Source organism: Drosophila biarmipes, chromosome 3L, assembly GCF_025231255.1.
Source record: "Drosophila biarmipes strain raj3 chromosome 3L, RU_DBia_V1.1, whole genome shotgun sequence".
Lineage (NCBI taxonomy): Eukaryota > Metazoa > Arthropoda > Insecta > Diptera > Drosophilidae > Drosophila > Drosophila biarmipes.
Genome location: NC_066613.1, coordinates 16,188,975 through 16,206,323, shown reverse-complemented (window position 1 = coordinate 16,206,323; position 17,349 = coordinate 16,188,975). Strand labels below are relative to the sequence as shown.

Sequence of the window (17,349 nt, the reverse complement as noted above, 5' to 3'; positions counted from 1 at the left end):
ACGCCTTCTGACTTTTCCAGCCACGGCGACATGTGGCCGCTGATGGCTCATGACCACGTCAAGTTAATGCCTGGAGAGCCCTCCTTTCGAGTGGATCTGCTCTGGTTATGCAGAGAGGGAGCGTGTGTGTGCCATTTTGCCAGAAATCGGCAACGCAAATCGGCCACAAATCACTTGAAATTGCAGTTGGATCGGGCCACCCCATTGCTTTTTGTTTTCTTGTCCAAAATGCACTCGAATTGAAGTGGTAAATGGGACGTCATGGCAACCCATGGCCTTTGTTCTCGATCCCCAGTGTGTTTCGTATGTATATGGGAAAATGTGCCCTAATGCCAGTTTGTATCACGTTTTAGCCGTTGGTTCTAGCAACACGTTTCATTATTTACACCCAGCTAGTTGATAAAGAGCTGCCTTCCTTTTGAGTCACCCACTTCGTCTGACTGACTCATCTCGCAAGGGGTGGCCTTGCGCCTCCTGATTCTGTTGCTTCCACCCTACCACCCACCCTCCCACACACAACAGCTGGATGACTCATCAGCTGAGCCTGGTCGTCCTTCAGGCCCTCCCAAAGCACCCACCCACCCACGGGCCCTCATGAAATGCCGCCAACATTGCGGCAAAGTGCTTGATTACGATGTTTGTTTAATACTTTTTGCTCTACGGCGTGCGACACTGTTTGTCAAAGGGGGATCACTGCAGGAAATGGGATTTAAAATAAGGGGGGTTTATTATCAGCTGGCTTATACATTATTCATAGGGTTTCTTGAGGCTTACTTATTTTTTAATCAATAAAAAGTTAAGAGGGAATTTTTGTTTTTTTAAGATTCTACCTGAATAGCTAATGCTTTTAAAAAAAATATATATATGTTATGACTGTTATTTATATAATAATTTTCTTGTTATTTGGAACTATTGTAATTGTTTATCTTGCCAATGTGGACAAAAAGTAAGCTAAAAACAGACTAATGGATATACAGAAAAAAACCCATTATATATGTTTCAAGGATTAAAAAAAAGGTTGGCATAAATGCATTTTATCGAGAGTTGTAGGTGATATAAAATTATTTTAATTAGGAACGCTACAAGTACAAATAATAAATAGCTTGTATTGATACTCACCATATCATAAATCGATTCCATAAATTAAATTTATTGTGTGCCATAATACCATAAATATTTTTAGAGTGTTTTGCCATATGGTAAGGGAGTCTGTCACAGCTTTGGCCCTATTCAAAGGAGCTTTTTCCGCCTGCTCGGAGGCAAGTTCAAAGGCAGCTCGCGAGGCAGGGGAATAATACAAAACCGGGGAGTTCGGAGCGAAGGCCTGGCCTTTGTGTCCCTGTTTCGTCATCAAATGTTATGCAAAGGAGGGAAAACGAGGAATTGAGGACGCAGCCCGGCCTGGCTTTTATCATTGTCATAAACATAACCGCTGTAAAATGCGAAGGCTAAGTCAGGCTGCCTGCGTGGTTCGGGTTTCTTTAGTTTGGGTTTCGTTTAATATTTTACTTTTTTTTTTTGTCGCCGGTTCTTCCTCAACCCCTTTAGGAGAAAAAAAAACAGCAGTAGATGGCACACCCGCAAAACAAATTAGCTTCATTTCCTGCCCATATGGCAGGCCCAGCTTTAGAGCCCTGCCAAAATTCAAGTATTTTTTGTATTCAGCAGTACATAAGTGTGCTGTTTGCCTGGCCATCTCTTGTTGGCTGCAAAATTTGAACAAACTTTGCTGTCTGTTTCTTATTTTGCCGGCTTGTGTGGGCGAGTCGAGACTCCTCCACATGGAGGAGCCATAGCGGAAATCGTTAAATACTCTGGCGATAAGGCTGAAAATGTTGCGGCAACATGTAGCTGCGAAAAGTCATTGAACCGGGGCGCAGTTGCATTAAAATCGATTCCCTGGACCCTGATCCACTCTTTTTTTGACCTGACTCATCGCATCCCCGCCATCCATATGGTTTTGGGGTCGCTTTCCATTTCTGCACAGTCCTGAATCATTTTTCAGGCATTTTTACTTGAATTTTTTGCAACGCGTGTCATGGGGATGTGCACATGAAGTGCTCGCCTTTTGTCTGCCTTTTGATGTTTTATGACAGTTTCAAATAAAAAGCATCCATTAACGAGCCAAATCGCTTCATCAACGGCTGCTGCCGGTCTTTGTTTTTACCCAGCTTTGTTGCACGTTATGATTTCCTTGGCCGCCGTGAGAAATTGCACTGATATGGCTATAATGGTAGAGGATCAGTTTATCTACTTTCTATTGAATCATCATGATGGGTACTGAGAGTGCACCGGGAGAAATGATAGGAAACTCAGCAGAATAATGTACTATATATAATACTATACTACACCTTTAAAAATACTATTATTCTTGGTATAGTACTTAGAAAATGTTGTGATAATGTCAAAAGTTTATAAAGCTTTCCCCCTGAGATGTTCTCCGAAAAGGCCTCGCCAAATTAGCTGGCAACATTGTTGCCACTCAAACGTGCCACATAATATTATTAAAACTGCAGTTCGCCGCCGTAAAAAGTTGCTAAACGAGGGATGGGTTGGGCAGGGCCTCGCCATGAGGACTGGAGATGGAGTGGCGTGGATTGGAGCCGAGCGGCCTGGGGTATGGGGTTCGAGCTATAAGGTATGCCAGTGGGAGCTGCAGATGGCGACGAAGAAGGCATAAAAGTTGCGCGCTGCCTGGTTGCAAGTGGAGCAGAGAAGTGCAGAAGGGGCGCAATGGAGGGTTAAGAAGGGGCCCCTAAACGGAGGTGGGTGGCTGGGCGGAGGGAAGGGAGGAGCAGAGGGGATTGGGGCGAAGAAAGGGGATCCCCGGAGCATTGCACTCCGCCGTCATTGTGGAAAACTGTGCAAACTTGAGGCAGCTGCCAACTATTTTGCATCCATGTGAGTGCCCTCGGTGTTTGTGTCTCGTGTTTGTTTGCTTATTCGCTGTAAATAAGGAGATGCGACGTCTACTTCAGTTAATACTATTATGGAAAGATGGTAGCGCTGATTTGACGACGAACACGAATAAGTACTTTGAGGCGAGAACATTGACTTTGCCTCGTGTGGAAATTGAGCAGTTCCCTTAATCAGTTCATTGGACAAGTGCTGATACACTTGTTTCTAAGAATATCTAAATTGGTTTACGGCTTGCAGGTCTTCGCTATAAAAGGTGATTCACAAGAAAAGCAATATCAATATCAGTAAAATAAAGAGTTAACCCTCGTGGCGCCTTATGAAATACCGCTTTATCAGCTCCAAGTTATATTTATTATGGAATTTTTTCTAAATTATTCATCTTTGTTTTTCTCTAAATATTCCATTGTTTGCCGGAACACATACAACATTTTCTTTGTAAATTTTCCTTGTAAACTTCCAGCTTTTGTACCATAAATCAAGGAATAAATAAATGTAAAATCAAAGAAAATTCAAAATTAATGTTTAATCGACTCAGACTTCCGAATAAATTCTTGGAAAGCCTTTATTTAACCTTAAATATTTAAAAAATCAATGGGAATTCTGTTAACCCTGTTCTCTCTTTTCCTTGCAGGTAAGTTCCAATTCACATTAATCAAGCGACGTGAAAAACAACTGCCGAGTAAACAATTAAGCAGAAAAGCACTGCGAGTAGAGAGAAGTCTGGGCTTGATGTGAAGTGAATTTTCCAGCCAATGCATTCGGTTGTGTGAGTTTATTTTTATAAGACTTCGGCGCATTTATTATAAACAAAAGCAGGTTGATAGCCGCAATAATGTTTACGTTAACATTGACTGCCAGTCGGTGGATCCCCGAACCTGAACCCCAAGCCGAAAGAAAAGAGAAAACTAGGGAGGGAAATTCAGAACCAACCGCCGCCACCCACAGCAAGCCGACTTTCCTTGACGCATTTCCGTGGCATTCTATTTAGTAAACATCACGTCCAACTCTTCTTGGCCAGACAGAAACCATGTTCATCGATAATCCTCAAGCGGTTCTTCGACTTCCCAAAAAGGTCTGCGCCGGCCACTTTACTTTATTTTGGATCGAAATCGAAAACGAATACGAATTCGAATCAATTTGTATTTGAAACGCAGTGCGTTCATAATTTGTTTATAGATCCGTGTATTTATATTTCCGCATTTCGCTTTTGGGCACTTTCAGTTTTCATATGCGAGATGCGATGTGCGAGATGCCCCAGTCATGTGGATTATTCGCTTTATTGTCTCGCCCCGATTTGATTTGCTGACTAATGGAAACTACTCCCCTCCGGCATAATTAACATTAACATTATAAATAATAAAGATTTCCGAGCGTCAACTCGATTTGCATTTCCATTGTATGGACAGCGTAAAAAATGTTTTGATAAAAGGCTTTATTTTGATGTTGTTTTTTTCCCCTGTGTTTGCTTTAGTCATTTCTGTTTGTTAGTTTTATTATTTATGCATTCTACGGCCGGGTCTTTCATAACTCCCTGACAAGTGCAAAACCGGTTGGGGGAAAGGTAAAAGAGAAATAAAGGGGAAGCTGCATAATTTTATAAACAAATTGGGAAGTTCATTTTTTTGACGATCTCTCAACACTCTGTGGATTCTCATTGTTCGCCGGCAAAAGTGAAAACCGTTTTCTAACAGACGACAACCAAGGATTTTTCTGTAATAAACAAATCAAATAACATTTCAATGGATTTCAAGAAGCGCCGCGAGGTATTTTAACCTGTTAGATCATCAAGTTTGGGGCCTAATTTACATACAAATGTATTTTCTTTGGAGAATCTTCTTAACGGCATTTCTTAGGTGCACCCAAAGCTAACTGTGGATGCAGCTATCATACGATTTCTTGGGCAACTTTTAGAATACCTAACGGGGCTCACACGCAATTAACGGAAAATATATAATAGAATTGGGCTAAAAATAGTTGAAATAATAGAGAGGAGAGAGAGAGTTTTGTATAAAAATACACTCAAATACATTTTCTGCAAGCAAACAAAATTCGCCCACGCCAAGTGCCTATACACATGAAGAGATCCTAAATTATAGGCCGATTGTATTCGAGCATTTGGCAACACTTGTTATGAAATCACCGCAACATGTTTGATGATTTTCCATTTTTCCACTCCCCTGGACGGCGACCGCCGAGGCGTTTTCCATTTGGAAAATTCGAACCAGGCCAGCTGAGCGCAACAATGGATCGCCACAGACCCAGACCCAGTATCCGAGTATCCGAGTATCCGAGTCTCGGGTCCAGTCCCCTCCGCTTTTGGGTCCCAGACCGACTGGCACTCTGGGGCACGTCGAAACGAGTTTGGATTTTATTTCTCGCTGGCTGCTCAAATGTGGCAACCTCCCGGCGACTCCTGGCCATCCTCCGCATCGCCTGCAGACTGCATTTATCGTCGTCAAGCAGCTGGAACAGTCTGAACCAACACAGAGAAACGAACTCGAGAAACCCACGAACCCTCGCCAAAGTAAAACAAAACTCGTGGCCAAACAATGGCAAACTCAAACCGCGGGCAATTGAAACCAGAATTCATTTGGTTTTGGTTTAGATTTTCACTTTTGCGGCTATTTTGACGGACACTCCCCCTCTCACTTCCTGGCTCAGTGCCTGTCTCCTGCACTCTTTCTCCCTTTCTTTTGTGTGCCCTACTCAATTTCAGAATCACTTTGGAATTGGTGGGGCGAAGTCGACTGGCAAATACCCTGCACTGTGAAAATAATAAATAAAAAAGGATTTGTAAAAATCATCTCAGCATTTCTCACCTTGAAATGTAGTGTGGTTTAAGTGTCTTGGTTTTCGAGATCAAAAAATTCTTTTTAAGTACTTTGTGTTCTTGAAAAAATTTCAAAAATGCTGTTGGAAATGACTTACAAATATACAGCAGTTAAAAAAAGGAAAAGATATGGAAAGTATTTTAAAACGCAACTTACAATACCAACTTTATAATGTTGGAGGATATATAAATATCTTACATTTTTTCAAGAACAAAATATGTTGTTCCTAATATTTAGTTTTCTTATATATAAATACTTTTATATTCGAGTTCCTTTATTATTATGTCATTTTGAAGCACGCTCCTTATACTAGGTAACACATTACCCATGTTGCCGCTCCGAAAACTTGACCAGGCACGTGTTTAACCCACACCCTCGTGAACTCCGCACCCAAACCCCTGATCCCGCCGATCTTTCCAGCTGGTCAGGCAATTTACATCGCCTCATTCTAAGGCGCAGATGTTCCATTGAGCCGTGCTTTGTGTTTCTAACTTTCCTATTTTCCTCGCTTTTCACCGGCTTAATTGAAAGCGTTTTGTGACTGAACGGCAATTGTCTAAATGTTTGAACTGCGGCTGTTGGTTAGTTAGTCACTTGGACTTGGACTTTGTCTGGGCACTTGGGTTTCGGAATTGACATTGACGCGGAATGGGATTGCGGATTGTGTTGCGAAAACAATGCGGTGCTTAGAAATAAACGAAATCCATAATACAAAGCAGCTGGGGGAGGAAGATGGTTCAAAATAGCGCTTGCGAAAGACTGAAACTCTCTCACGTTCGATGGTTGAAGGCGAAGTCGAGTTAACCTTTTTGAACTGGTCAAAAGTCGGGGTGCAAGCATTTTGTGACGTCACTGGGCAATCAACTCTCAGTCTTTGGGATTTGGTATTCAGAAAAATAGTGGAGGAATTGGTAAATATAAATTATGTTATGATTTTTATCAAAAAGGTATGGTTAGTTTGTTTTTATAAAGTCTTATGAAGTTCCTATAATTTCTTATAAATATTTTACTAAATTAATTACATCAGATATTATTTTTAGACTCTTTCAAAGAACATCTTCATTTCAAAGGTTTATGATACGCATACATTTTTCCCAGTGCATCTATATATTGGCCGTAGCTACGTCTGCAGCTGGGATGCCGCAACTTCGAGATATTCGTCTGGTCAGCGAAATGCTGTCGTTTTTCTGTTGCTAGCTGTTTGTTATTAATTGACTTTTGAGTTGACTCGCTGGGCGAAATGGCAGCGCTTAATTTATTGCGCATACGCCCCGTTGTCTGTGGTTAGTAAGGAAACAGAGATGCGACTTCGGGGGGCACCCACGAGTTCGGAAGCAGACGCTCGAGGAAATTGATCAAGTTTTCCCACCCGCCAACTGAAGTGTCTTCGCCTTATGCTCGCCCCTTCCCATTGCACTTTCATGGCTCATAAATAAATGGAAATTGCAATATTTACGCCGGCGAAATATGTGTAGATAGATGGCATTTGTTGTTTCTTGCCTGCCGTAAAAATAGCAAATGGATTGCAGTTGCCCAGTGCTGTAAACATTTCTGCTTTGTTGGCATTGAGAAGCGCGTGAGAGCTGATCCATTCTGTTCTATGGGTCGTGGAATACCGAGTATTTGCATTATATGGCTAGTTTTTCTCCCCGGCTAATTGCCACCTTGTTTTCCACGAAGCTATCGCCTCGTATAATCGCAGAGTATGTAAATACATATGTGAGAAATTTTAATTACCAGCAGCGATCTTGTACGAACACACAGTGTGCTGTAGCCCACGGATAGCTGTGTGCATCTCGTAGCTGCACCGAGATTAATGATAACTTTGAAGAGCTGAAAGTAAAGACATGAGAAATGAGTTACTCGGAAAAGGCTGCCCAGGCTTTTGTTGCTGTTGATGCTGTTGTTGCTCCAGTTTTCATCCATCTGCAAGAGAGTTGCTGCATATTTTCTTGTACAAGCAACGGAAATGCAACAAATTTTTATGGCCACTCGGGAGCGAGTGAGAAAAGATAGAGATATAAGTGTGTAAGAGAAATAGAGACTTGAAAAGCGAAACTCTGGCCACGCGGATCGGGGCTGATAAGGCCCGGCCAGGGCTCTATTTATAGAGCGGGCCAGCTTTATCCAATCGGTTCTGGGCGATGTCGAAGTCGGCGGCTCTTGAAAAGTCCATCGAATGTCCGGTCTTGCAGTTGCACTCGCCTCTGCAGCTGAGCCCGAGCCCGAGCCCCGGAATTATCGGCCATGGTTCTGCTGGTTTTCTGCTCGGCCAAAGTAGTTCAACCTGTTCGGCGGCTTTGGCCCGTTGCCAAAGAATGTGGCTGCGAATTTATAGCTCTTTTTGCTTTCAGCTCTTTCAGCCGCTTACAAGCAGCGCTTCTAAGCTCCATCTTCGGATCGTCAATCCGCCGCGCTTACCTTTCAGCAGCATCCGCGGCGACATTAGCTGCAAAAAAGATTAAAACTTTCGTGGCAATTTACCTGCAAGATTTACGCAAAATGTGCTGAAAAATGGTTAAGTCACATAAAGTATATAAAAAGCGCTAGACAGCGCAGATTTTTGCTTCCCATCAAAAAGGAATGTGAAGATAAGTACAGAGGGAAAAATGTTACTCAAAATGTGGCAATTTTCCAAAATGGGGGCACCACTTTATAAAGATTATAGTAGGGTATTTTCAACCTCATTTTACTATCCTATCATTCTTATCTGAAGGGGACTACTAAATCACTCCCGAATGCCATCTTAGTTTCACTCCACTAATTTATAACACTTATCAACGTCTCTCTGATTGGAATTTGGTCTGCATATAAACTAGATATTTGGTTTACATTTTTAAGATGACTTGACACATATCTAGAAAAAATGAAGTGTGTTTTGAGTGCCTTGTAAACTTGTAAGACCGATTAGTTTCCAGTGTACTCGCTGGTTTTCTCAACTTATTTCCTTAGCCGCTTGTTTGGGCTAAGATGGTGTTTTGTGTTTTGATTCATGTGGTACTTTTACTTACCTCCAGCCACAAAAAATGGTAGTATTTTTATGGAAGATGCGACGATGAGATGATGGCAGGAAAAAGAAAATCCGTTGATCCGTTTGCGGGGCGACGTCATTCAAACATTTCATTCACTTTATTCACCGAAGGCTGGTCGCTTTTTCAGCTGACCCAGGCTTTTGTTTTTCTTTTCGCCTTCTCCTTTCCCAGTTCTCAATTAAGTTTAATGAGCACATGAGCATTTTCATAATTGGAGCAAATTAACTTGAATGGCGCTTCTCAGCCAGCGATCCAGCACTCATGTGTGCTGTACATAAGGCGGATTCGGAATCTGCCCGGAAGTAAGCCCAACTTGTAAGCCCAAATGCTTGAGTCTGGCCAGCTTCCCTCTTGTTTGCTGGCTGTGTTCACCTAACGAGCGCCAATTGTCAACTGTTTGCCGTCATGGTTTGAGGCGAGTGCAAAACGATCTTGGCCGTTTGGGCACGTTTCGAGGTTACTTGGACAGCGGGCAATCAGCAAAGTACAAATCAGTATAATAAAAGTAATAATAATGGTGAAGAGTGGAGCAGAGCTTTGGATTCTGCGAGACTATCTGCGCTGGGAAGAGCACTCCCTCTTCTGGGATGGATGGCACATGTTTCGGAATTCTTGGCTTATCTCGAGCATTTCTTTCCCACTGCCCAGCTGCCTCTTCGTTTTTCTACCACTTTTCTTCTGGCCAGCGGAGACCACTTAACTGGCTGAACAGTTGGTCAATTAGTTCGTTCGTGGCTCTCAACATGAACTGCCTGGTCGGCTATTTGAATGCGGCCCGCAGCCTCGGCGAGTCCGGAGTTGCAACCATTTTGGATCTCAGGGATAGCCATGTGGAATTTTGGGTGAGCTACGGTGTGCTGCGGTGGTGTAGTGTGTACCTGGACCTGAATACCTGGTGGGGCCGGCAGCGGTGGCGACCACTGACAAGAATGCCCCGCAGGTGGCTAACTGGACAACCAGTTTGCAATTAAATGTCGCCGCTTAAATGTGATTTGATTCTTTGCATAACCGAAATGCAATTGAGCATCGAGTGCTTGCGGTAGATAGAGCTGATCGGGATCGTGGCCCAAACAAGTTCGGAGGTGCACTGTGAAAAAGTGGAGTAGGTTCCTGAAAAGAGTGACTCTAAAAAAGATTATCTTTAGAGAATAAGTGTGATAGGTATCAATTGAAAACTAAAACATTTTAAACGTCCTGGATAGGATACAAGATCACTGTTTCTTATTTCGCCTGGAAACATTATAAACATAGTATATACATAGTATATACCTTTAAAATGGTTTTCATAAATCCCAAAAGATTACTAAACTTTGCAGACAACGCCTCGTAATTAAAGACTTCTTGACTGCCAGCTCATTTGTTTTAAAGTAAAATATAATAGTATGCTTGTCTTCCATCTCTGCTGCTAAAATATTAAGAGACTAGGAATGCAGCGAGGAGAACCTTTGATCTTTAAGACAGTCTGTGGCGGCCCAAAGATCTATTCATCAGCAGCCTCGGCCCGGAGGCCGCGTATTATTCATTTACATTTACATCCTCCGTTCGGGGCTGGCCATCTCTAATGATCTCGGAGACGGGCCAGTCTGCAGTACTTGACCAACGGCTTCTGCTGCTGCTGGCGGCGCTTCCCGACTTCTGTTTCTTCTGGCCACGCTGAAAGTTAAAGTTCAGCCGAGCGATGTGGCCCAACTATTTTTATGATTACAACATTGCGGTGACTAACGGTGCGCACACGATAGTCAGAAAGAGACATGTGTTTTTTTTTTATTCTGGCCAGTGTTTTATGCTTCCTGTTTTTTCGCAGCCATGAGCATTATCCGCTCGAGCTGCTGCTTCTGGCCAAGATCGCGTTACCCGGGCTTTTGGGTTTTCTCGTTTTTCCCGCCTCTACAGAATTTCCACATTTTTAACTGTGAACAGGCGTCGCTTGATTTATGCATCTATTCATTTGCCTGCATGATTGCACATTTACATGTGCAATTATCAAGTTGTTGGCCACTTATGCGATCCTAAGTTCATCTATTTCCTTTCGTTTTATGAGCGGATTGCATTTCGGCGCTGCACTGTACTTCGATCTAATTGGATAGCTTGTCTTTGATGTCGACCGACTTGACCTGAATATCGATTTATGTGTGTGCGTGCGAAAAGTGCGGGAAAACTAGAAAGAGTTATTTAATCAATAGCGGCCCAAACGGCAGCGGCACCAGTGGGTTAATGTGCTAATTTTGGGCTCCCACTGTCAACAACGATTTGCGGCGAGTGTGCGGATGAGGAGCGGGAGGAGTGGGTGGCTCAGAAGAAGTGGCAAACGACATGTAAATATAGATCAGCGTGGAGTGGGCGGGAAATGGGAGCAGAGTTTTCCACGGAGCAGCATTGAGGCGGAAAATCGTTACAGCAAATTAACTGAAAATGAGCAGAAAAACACAAGGAAAGCCGCTTATAAATAGAAATGGAAATGGAAAATGGCAAGAAAACGGGTCAGGAGTTGCTTCTTTGGTTTCGTTTTTCTCCCACTCATTGTCTCGGCAATTGTTAGGGAAATTTCTGCGGAAAACCCCTAATAGCTTGCTCTTTATGTTGTTAAGCATGTGGGTTATTTTAAAGAAGACATTTCACTTCAGTTTCCCAATTTTATTATATTTTTTTTTTTCAGTTGAAAAAAAGTTTAAATACTTAGAAATACATATATTATTTTGTCATTTTGTTTTTTTTTTTACTTTTTTACTTTAAAAAACTTAATCTATCATTTTTAAAAATAGAAAAGTACTTCCTAATCCATCAAAAATGTCTTAAAAACGTTGACTCATAGCTTATCTTTAATTTTATTTTTAATTTAAATTTTTTCCCTACTTTTTGACTTTAATTTGGGGTCTTAAGCTTTGTACATTTGTATACTTTAAGCCGACTGATTTGGCGGGGTCATCGCACTGACCTGGCTTAATGGAAAAACTGATAAGCACTAAAAAAAGTGGCTGTAAAGCTTTCACATAAACAACATTTTCATTAGGCGTCACGACAAACAAAGGCGCCGCCGCCCAAACGTTGTCATGCTAAACTAAAAAAATACCAGCCCACAGGAGGCGGCAAAAGGGGGCGTGGCGGAAGCTAGTAGTCATATAGACATGCCGCCACAAGTTGCATGTTGCACTCTCCGGGGGCAATGTCAATTTGCGCCGGCCAAGGGAGCAGTCATCATCGCCGAGCGAACATCATCGTCATCCACTAAATGTCGGCTGGGTGCGGCGGAGGGCAAGCAATCCATCGTCATGCCGGGCGGTCAACTTCACTATCGATATTGATATACCCCCGACTCGTCCCTCGATGCCTGTGTTTGTTATTGCTTCCCCTGCTTATCAACTGCAGTGAATGTTGCTGTTGTACATGTTGCTGCTGCTGCTGCTGCTGCTAGAGTTGCTGTTGCCGTTGCCGTTGGGTTGTTTGCGTGCCACGTCCGTTGCAGATAAAAACGCGTGCTGCGGAACTTCCATTGGGCGACTGCCCATGAGCTGAATCCGTTGTTCACTCGCTTCTGTTCCTCCCAAAGAATTCATCACCCGTGCACTGCAAGAAAAGGAATACAAACTGAAAAAAATGTATAAAAAGAAATAAGTTTTTAAACTTACTTATTTGTTTTTATTGCTAATATAATTTTTATTTTTTTTGTCGTTGATTTTTAAAGAAATTATATTTTTTTATGATTAGTTTTTATTTCTAAAATAATTTAAAAAAGGTTTTTTTTTTTAATTAATTGTTAGTTACGTTTTATAAAGAGATCAACTCACATTCTTTTAAAAACAATATATAATGCTGATTCATTTACTTGCTTGTGATAATTAAATTATAATTATTTTAAATTACATAAAAAACCCTTGAATATATGTTATTGTGCTAGTCATATTTTTTAGACCTTTTTCATAAATACATAACATACATCAACATTATTTTGAATTACAAATTTTGAATTCCTACTTAAAGTAAACTAAACGCAATGGCAATGTGATAACAAAAATAAATACTTATGTTAAAGATACCATTAACATTACTCACTAACCGATAGTCATCAAAGATGCATGGATAATTCTGTAAATAGCTCTTTGTTGGCGCAGTGTCATCGTAAGAATGTCAAGTCTATTGGTTGGCAGTGAATAATCCTTGGGCGTGGTACGTAATTTTGATGACTCAACTAATGAAGGCTTGGGACTCTCGATTCTTTCAAGTGTAGTTAGCAACCAACTTTGGTTAGATTTGTTGTTAGGCCACCCCGTTTTGGTTTTTTGTTTGGGCCTCTGCCTATGGCTTCCAAAACCGCAGTTGGAAAACAAAACAAAGCCAGAGACCGGCGCTGGTAACAAAATCGTGGCCCCAACCCAACTCGCTGGCTGGCGGTGCACCTGTTACCCAGTTTCATTTAGTTTTAGCCGCTGGCATTGCCAGCTCGGTTAGTCGGTCGTCCAAACTGGGTCTCTCTCCTAATCGCTGGATACTGGGAAAACCAAAACAAAAGCCAAGCCGAGGCAAAAGGAAGCTAATGTTTCTGGTCGAGTGAGCTCCTGCAATTGTAATGCAAACAGGAACCATTTTGTACGCCAGGTATTAACCGATCGCTGGCGATACATAGTATATGCATAGATATATATGGTATGTACACAGCTCTCCGACGAGACAGACAAATGCCAGACATTTGCCGTCAACGCTTTCTGCTTCAATTGACACCCTCTTGGGCCGCAGTTGCAGTTGCTTTTGGCCGTCACCGGTGGTAGTTGCATAAAGACCATTGACAGGGCGCATGGGGTCTATAGGCCAAAGAGATTTCCCTTTACCGCTGCAAGTTGCAACTGTTGTGCAATCGTCTGGTTTCCAGCTCCCTGGCTAAAGCGGTTACCCATTTTTTTCCTCAACCAGATCGCCAACGGGGTATTGACATTATCTAATGCAACCATCATAAATTGCACACGAAATTGCAGCTATCAGCGTGTTCTGCAGTTAAGGGCTTTGTGGTTGAAATATAGCAAGTACTTCCTGTGAGATAACCTACCAACCTCTGCGAAACTAAACCGATGTTTTGACAGAAGGTTCTTTAAACAGAAGGTTCTTAAAAATTAGTATGTTTTTAGTATATGGTACACAGATAAAGGGATTCTGATAAGGGATGGTTTTATCTTAACATTTGATATGATATGATATGATATGGTATATTATAATGTTTAACCCATAAAAACCAATCAATATAAGGGATTTTTTTAATTTTTAATCATAATTCTTCATATACAAATAAGTATTATAAAAGCCTTCCTCCATTATCATCCTTATTTACCACGTCTCGAGTTCGTCCCCGTTCCACTTTTTCCCGACTCTCCTTATTGATCGAATGTCACGAGCCCTGAGAACACGAATCGGAACGAATCGGAACGAATCGGAACGAATCGGAACCACGATTAAATTGATGGAGAACAGAACAATGCAATGTGTTGAACAAATAAAACGCGACAAACGCGCTTAATCAATCGGATCAGCCCTCAATCTTGACCCACTGAGCGGTGTCAGCAGGGTCTGGTAAATGGTTAATGGAATGCCCTTATACACTGGCTGCCCCACCGCACATTCCTCACACTTACGACGCTGATTGCTCACACTCACCCCACCAAAACTGAGGAAACCCAAGCCATCGATGACAATCTCCAATCGAATTCAACACTTTTCAATGCTTTATTTCCCTCGCCGGCAATTTGTTAATTTCTTTTATTGCTTTTTATTGTCATTGTTTTGCTGGGCGCTGTGGCTGTGGACATTGTAACAGCCATATCTCAACCATTCTTATTGCTACATTTTGTTGATTGTTTTTGACGAACCCGCGAGATGACGGTGATGAACCAACTTGTGTCAAGTGAAAGTCATCATGGGAATCGGGATTGGTGATGCGTTTTTGGATTGGGGGCCTTCTGCTAATAAACTCTGTGACATCCAGTGATGATGATGATGCGGTGATGCCCCCATGTAAAACTTTCGCCATGATTTATTGGCCAGCTTGTTAGTGCTGGCCAGTCTGTTAGCCAGCCAGCCAGCCAGCCAGCCAGCCAGCCAGCCAGCCAGCTAGCCAGCTTTTTGGGATGCGGCGACATTAATCTTCCGGCTTTGCCTGGTTAAATAAATACATATTATTTAAATGTCATTAACCCGCGGGGCCAGCGGGAGACACCGAGGGATGGGCACCCCTTTTCGAGTGGCGACAAGCCACCCATGTGCTCCCCACCTCGGGAGCAATTTAAAAAAACATCAGACCCTTGATTCCATTTTCATTCCACTCCTTATATGCGCAGACTGCCTCCGATCTTGGCACCGCGATCCGGTCAAGGTCAACAATGCGATCCGATTGGCAAAGTAACCTCGAGAGTCGTCTATCAATGTCAGGCCCGTTGGATGAGCGACGGCGATCATGTTCGGCCTCCCGGCAACCATAGAAATTCACTCGGAGCTGGAAAGCGTGAGACGAGCATAAGTGCTTCCCACACACATGCCCGCTTATCAGTGATCAACGATCGATGATTGATCGATCGATTGCCCACGGAGAACCATCCCACCAGACATTCCTTTCTCACCTCATAATCCCGGCGACAGCATAAACTTATCTCAATCAGTGCACTCGACTCCGGGGCCTATCATTAGGCATTTATATAAATCAATAGCGCTAATGGCAACTTTCCTGGCGGCCAATTTGCCATTCCATTTAATCAGACAAGATGGAAAAACTGGCACGCATATACCCCTGGCTGTATATATACATATTCATATAGGCGTAGTGGTCGAAGCAGATCAATTGGAAAACAATTTCCCGCCGGCGGGGGGCGGGAGTATTGCGCAAGCGCACCACCGCACAGTGCCTGTGAAAAGTAAATTAATTTGATTTGATTTTCTGTCGAGCGAAATGTATTGCTGGAGTTGATGGAAAGGCACTGCGGGTAATTTCTACACCAAAAAAAATATTAACTTAGTTCTTTAGCTTTAAATTGATTTGATATATCATTTTTTAGTACTTTCTATTAGTTTCTCTTTGTTAATATTTTTATTTAAGGAATAATTATGTCCCCTATAGACCTTATTTTTAGCAACAAGCTATGATCCATTTTTGTTGATAAATATTTTTAAAATGATTACCAAATTAATTCTAATATGTTTTAGAGGAAAGTTATCGTTAAAATCGGAGTCTTGCTATGTCTTTTGATATGGAAAGTAGATAACTTATTTTCATATCCAGTTTTTATCTGTGAATATCTGGAGGTAAAAGGTAGACATTTCTCTTTGTGTACGTCAGGCACTCGATTATATAAACGGTTAACTTCCCAGGGGCACCAGTGACAGATGGACGTATTTTATAGGCCCAGTTTCGAGACCCGCACCGAGTCCTTGTGGCTTCCACCCACTTTGTGTGGCCAACGCCCTCGGCGGCGGTTGCAACTCAATTACTGCAGCTCCTCGCATGACATTTGTGCCTTGTCGCCCGACGCTTTTCCATTTCTCCGTGTTTTCCACGCGAAAACGCTTTTCATTGAGTGCCAAGATGGGCCGCACCTTGAAGCGGGTGAAAGTTGGGTTTTGTGTGACGCAAGCCAACGAGTCAACAGACATTTTTAAAAGCCGCCGATAGGGTAAACAGCCAAATCAAACAAATTCTACAAACGCACTCTCGATGCGAGGCAGTATTGAAAGCGTAATTGTTTTAATTAGGTAGAAGGTTGAAGGTATTGCCAAATCGCACTCTTAACGACCGAAATTATTATAATCACATCGAAACAAAATTACAAAATTTGGCAAGACCGCAAGAGAAGACACCAAAAACGTAAATTTTCGACAATTTACCGCTTGGAAATGGTTTGGGCCCTGATCGGAACTGGGTTTCATTATGTAATTGATGTTAATTTCTTGACTCCTCTGCTGAACTTCAAATGCAAATTGGCTACGCGTCTTGTTTGTGTGCCATTTAAGCGGTTTTCTAGTCGATTTTTTCGGCTAATGTTTTACTTTTATTTGCGTTTCCTTCGACTTTACTTAAAATTCAAATCTGCCTGCCGCCGATGATTGCGTTTGGGGGCGTGATTGGCAGCTAAGTCGGCCAAAACGGCAGCGTCTTTTGATGTCTTCGGGCCTTGTTGTGCGTGCCGGCGTGCGAAAATAAAATCAAAAGTGGAGCGCAGTTTGTTTTGATTGTTGTTAGGTCTCTCCATTGACAAGCCGAGTATTGAAAAGTGTTGCAAATTGCCCACAAAGAGGCAGCCAGACGGCCGAGGAGCGAAGGAGAAAAGAAAATAGCCCCCATATTATGTCATAACGCTCGACGAAGAGGAAGTGACTGCCCATATTTGTGTCAGCGGTAAACTAATGATACCTATCTCTGCAAATACCCAGCCATAATTTTAAATTGAATCGATACACATTGATATACATTGTCAACTAGTAGCGCTAAAATTCATTCCTCCCATTTAAGGCTAATGAGTTAATGGTTCGGGTTTTAAGATCCGAAAGCTCTCTGAATCGTTCCATCATCATGTGGGGCATTGTATAAGATGGAT

The 17,349-nt window shown here is 42.3% G+C and overlaps 1 protein-coding gene across 15 annotated transcripts in view; it reads left to right on the top strand.

Annotated features, from left to right (window-relative positions):
- LOC108035129 (formin-binding protein 1-like) overlaps window positions 1-17,349 on the top strand; it is a 34,546-nt gene that overhangs the window by 8,194 nt on the left and 9,003 nt on the right. For 4 of the 15 annotated variants that reach the window (XM_050886163.1, XM_050886161.1, XM_050886158.1 and 1 more), the window contains exon 1: window positions 9,474-9,624. The exons of 8 other annotated variants lie outside the window; for them this stretch is intronic. In XM_050886163.1, the coding sequence (XP_050742120.1) occupies window positions 9,526-9,624 (99 nt within the window). In that variant the 5' untranslated portion in view covers window positions 9,474-9,525. Of the gene's footprint in view, window positions 1-9,473; window positions 9,625-17,349 lie in introns of those variants that run through there. 3 more of the 15 variants (XM_050886160.1, XM_050886159.1, XM_050886162.1) reach the window with 2 other exon arrangements.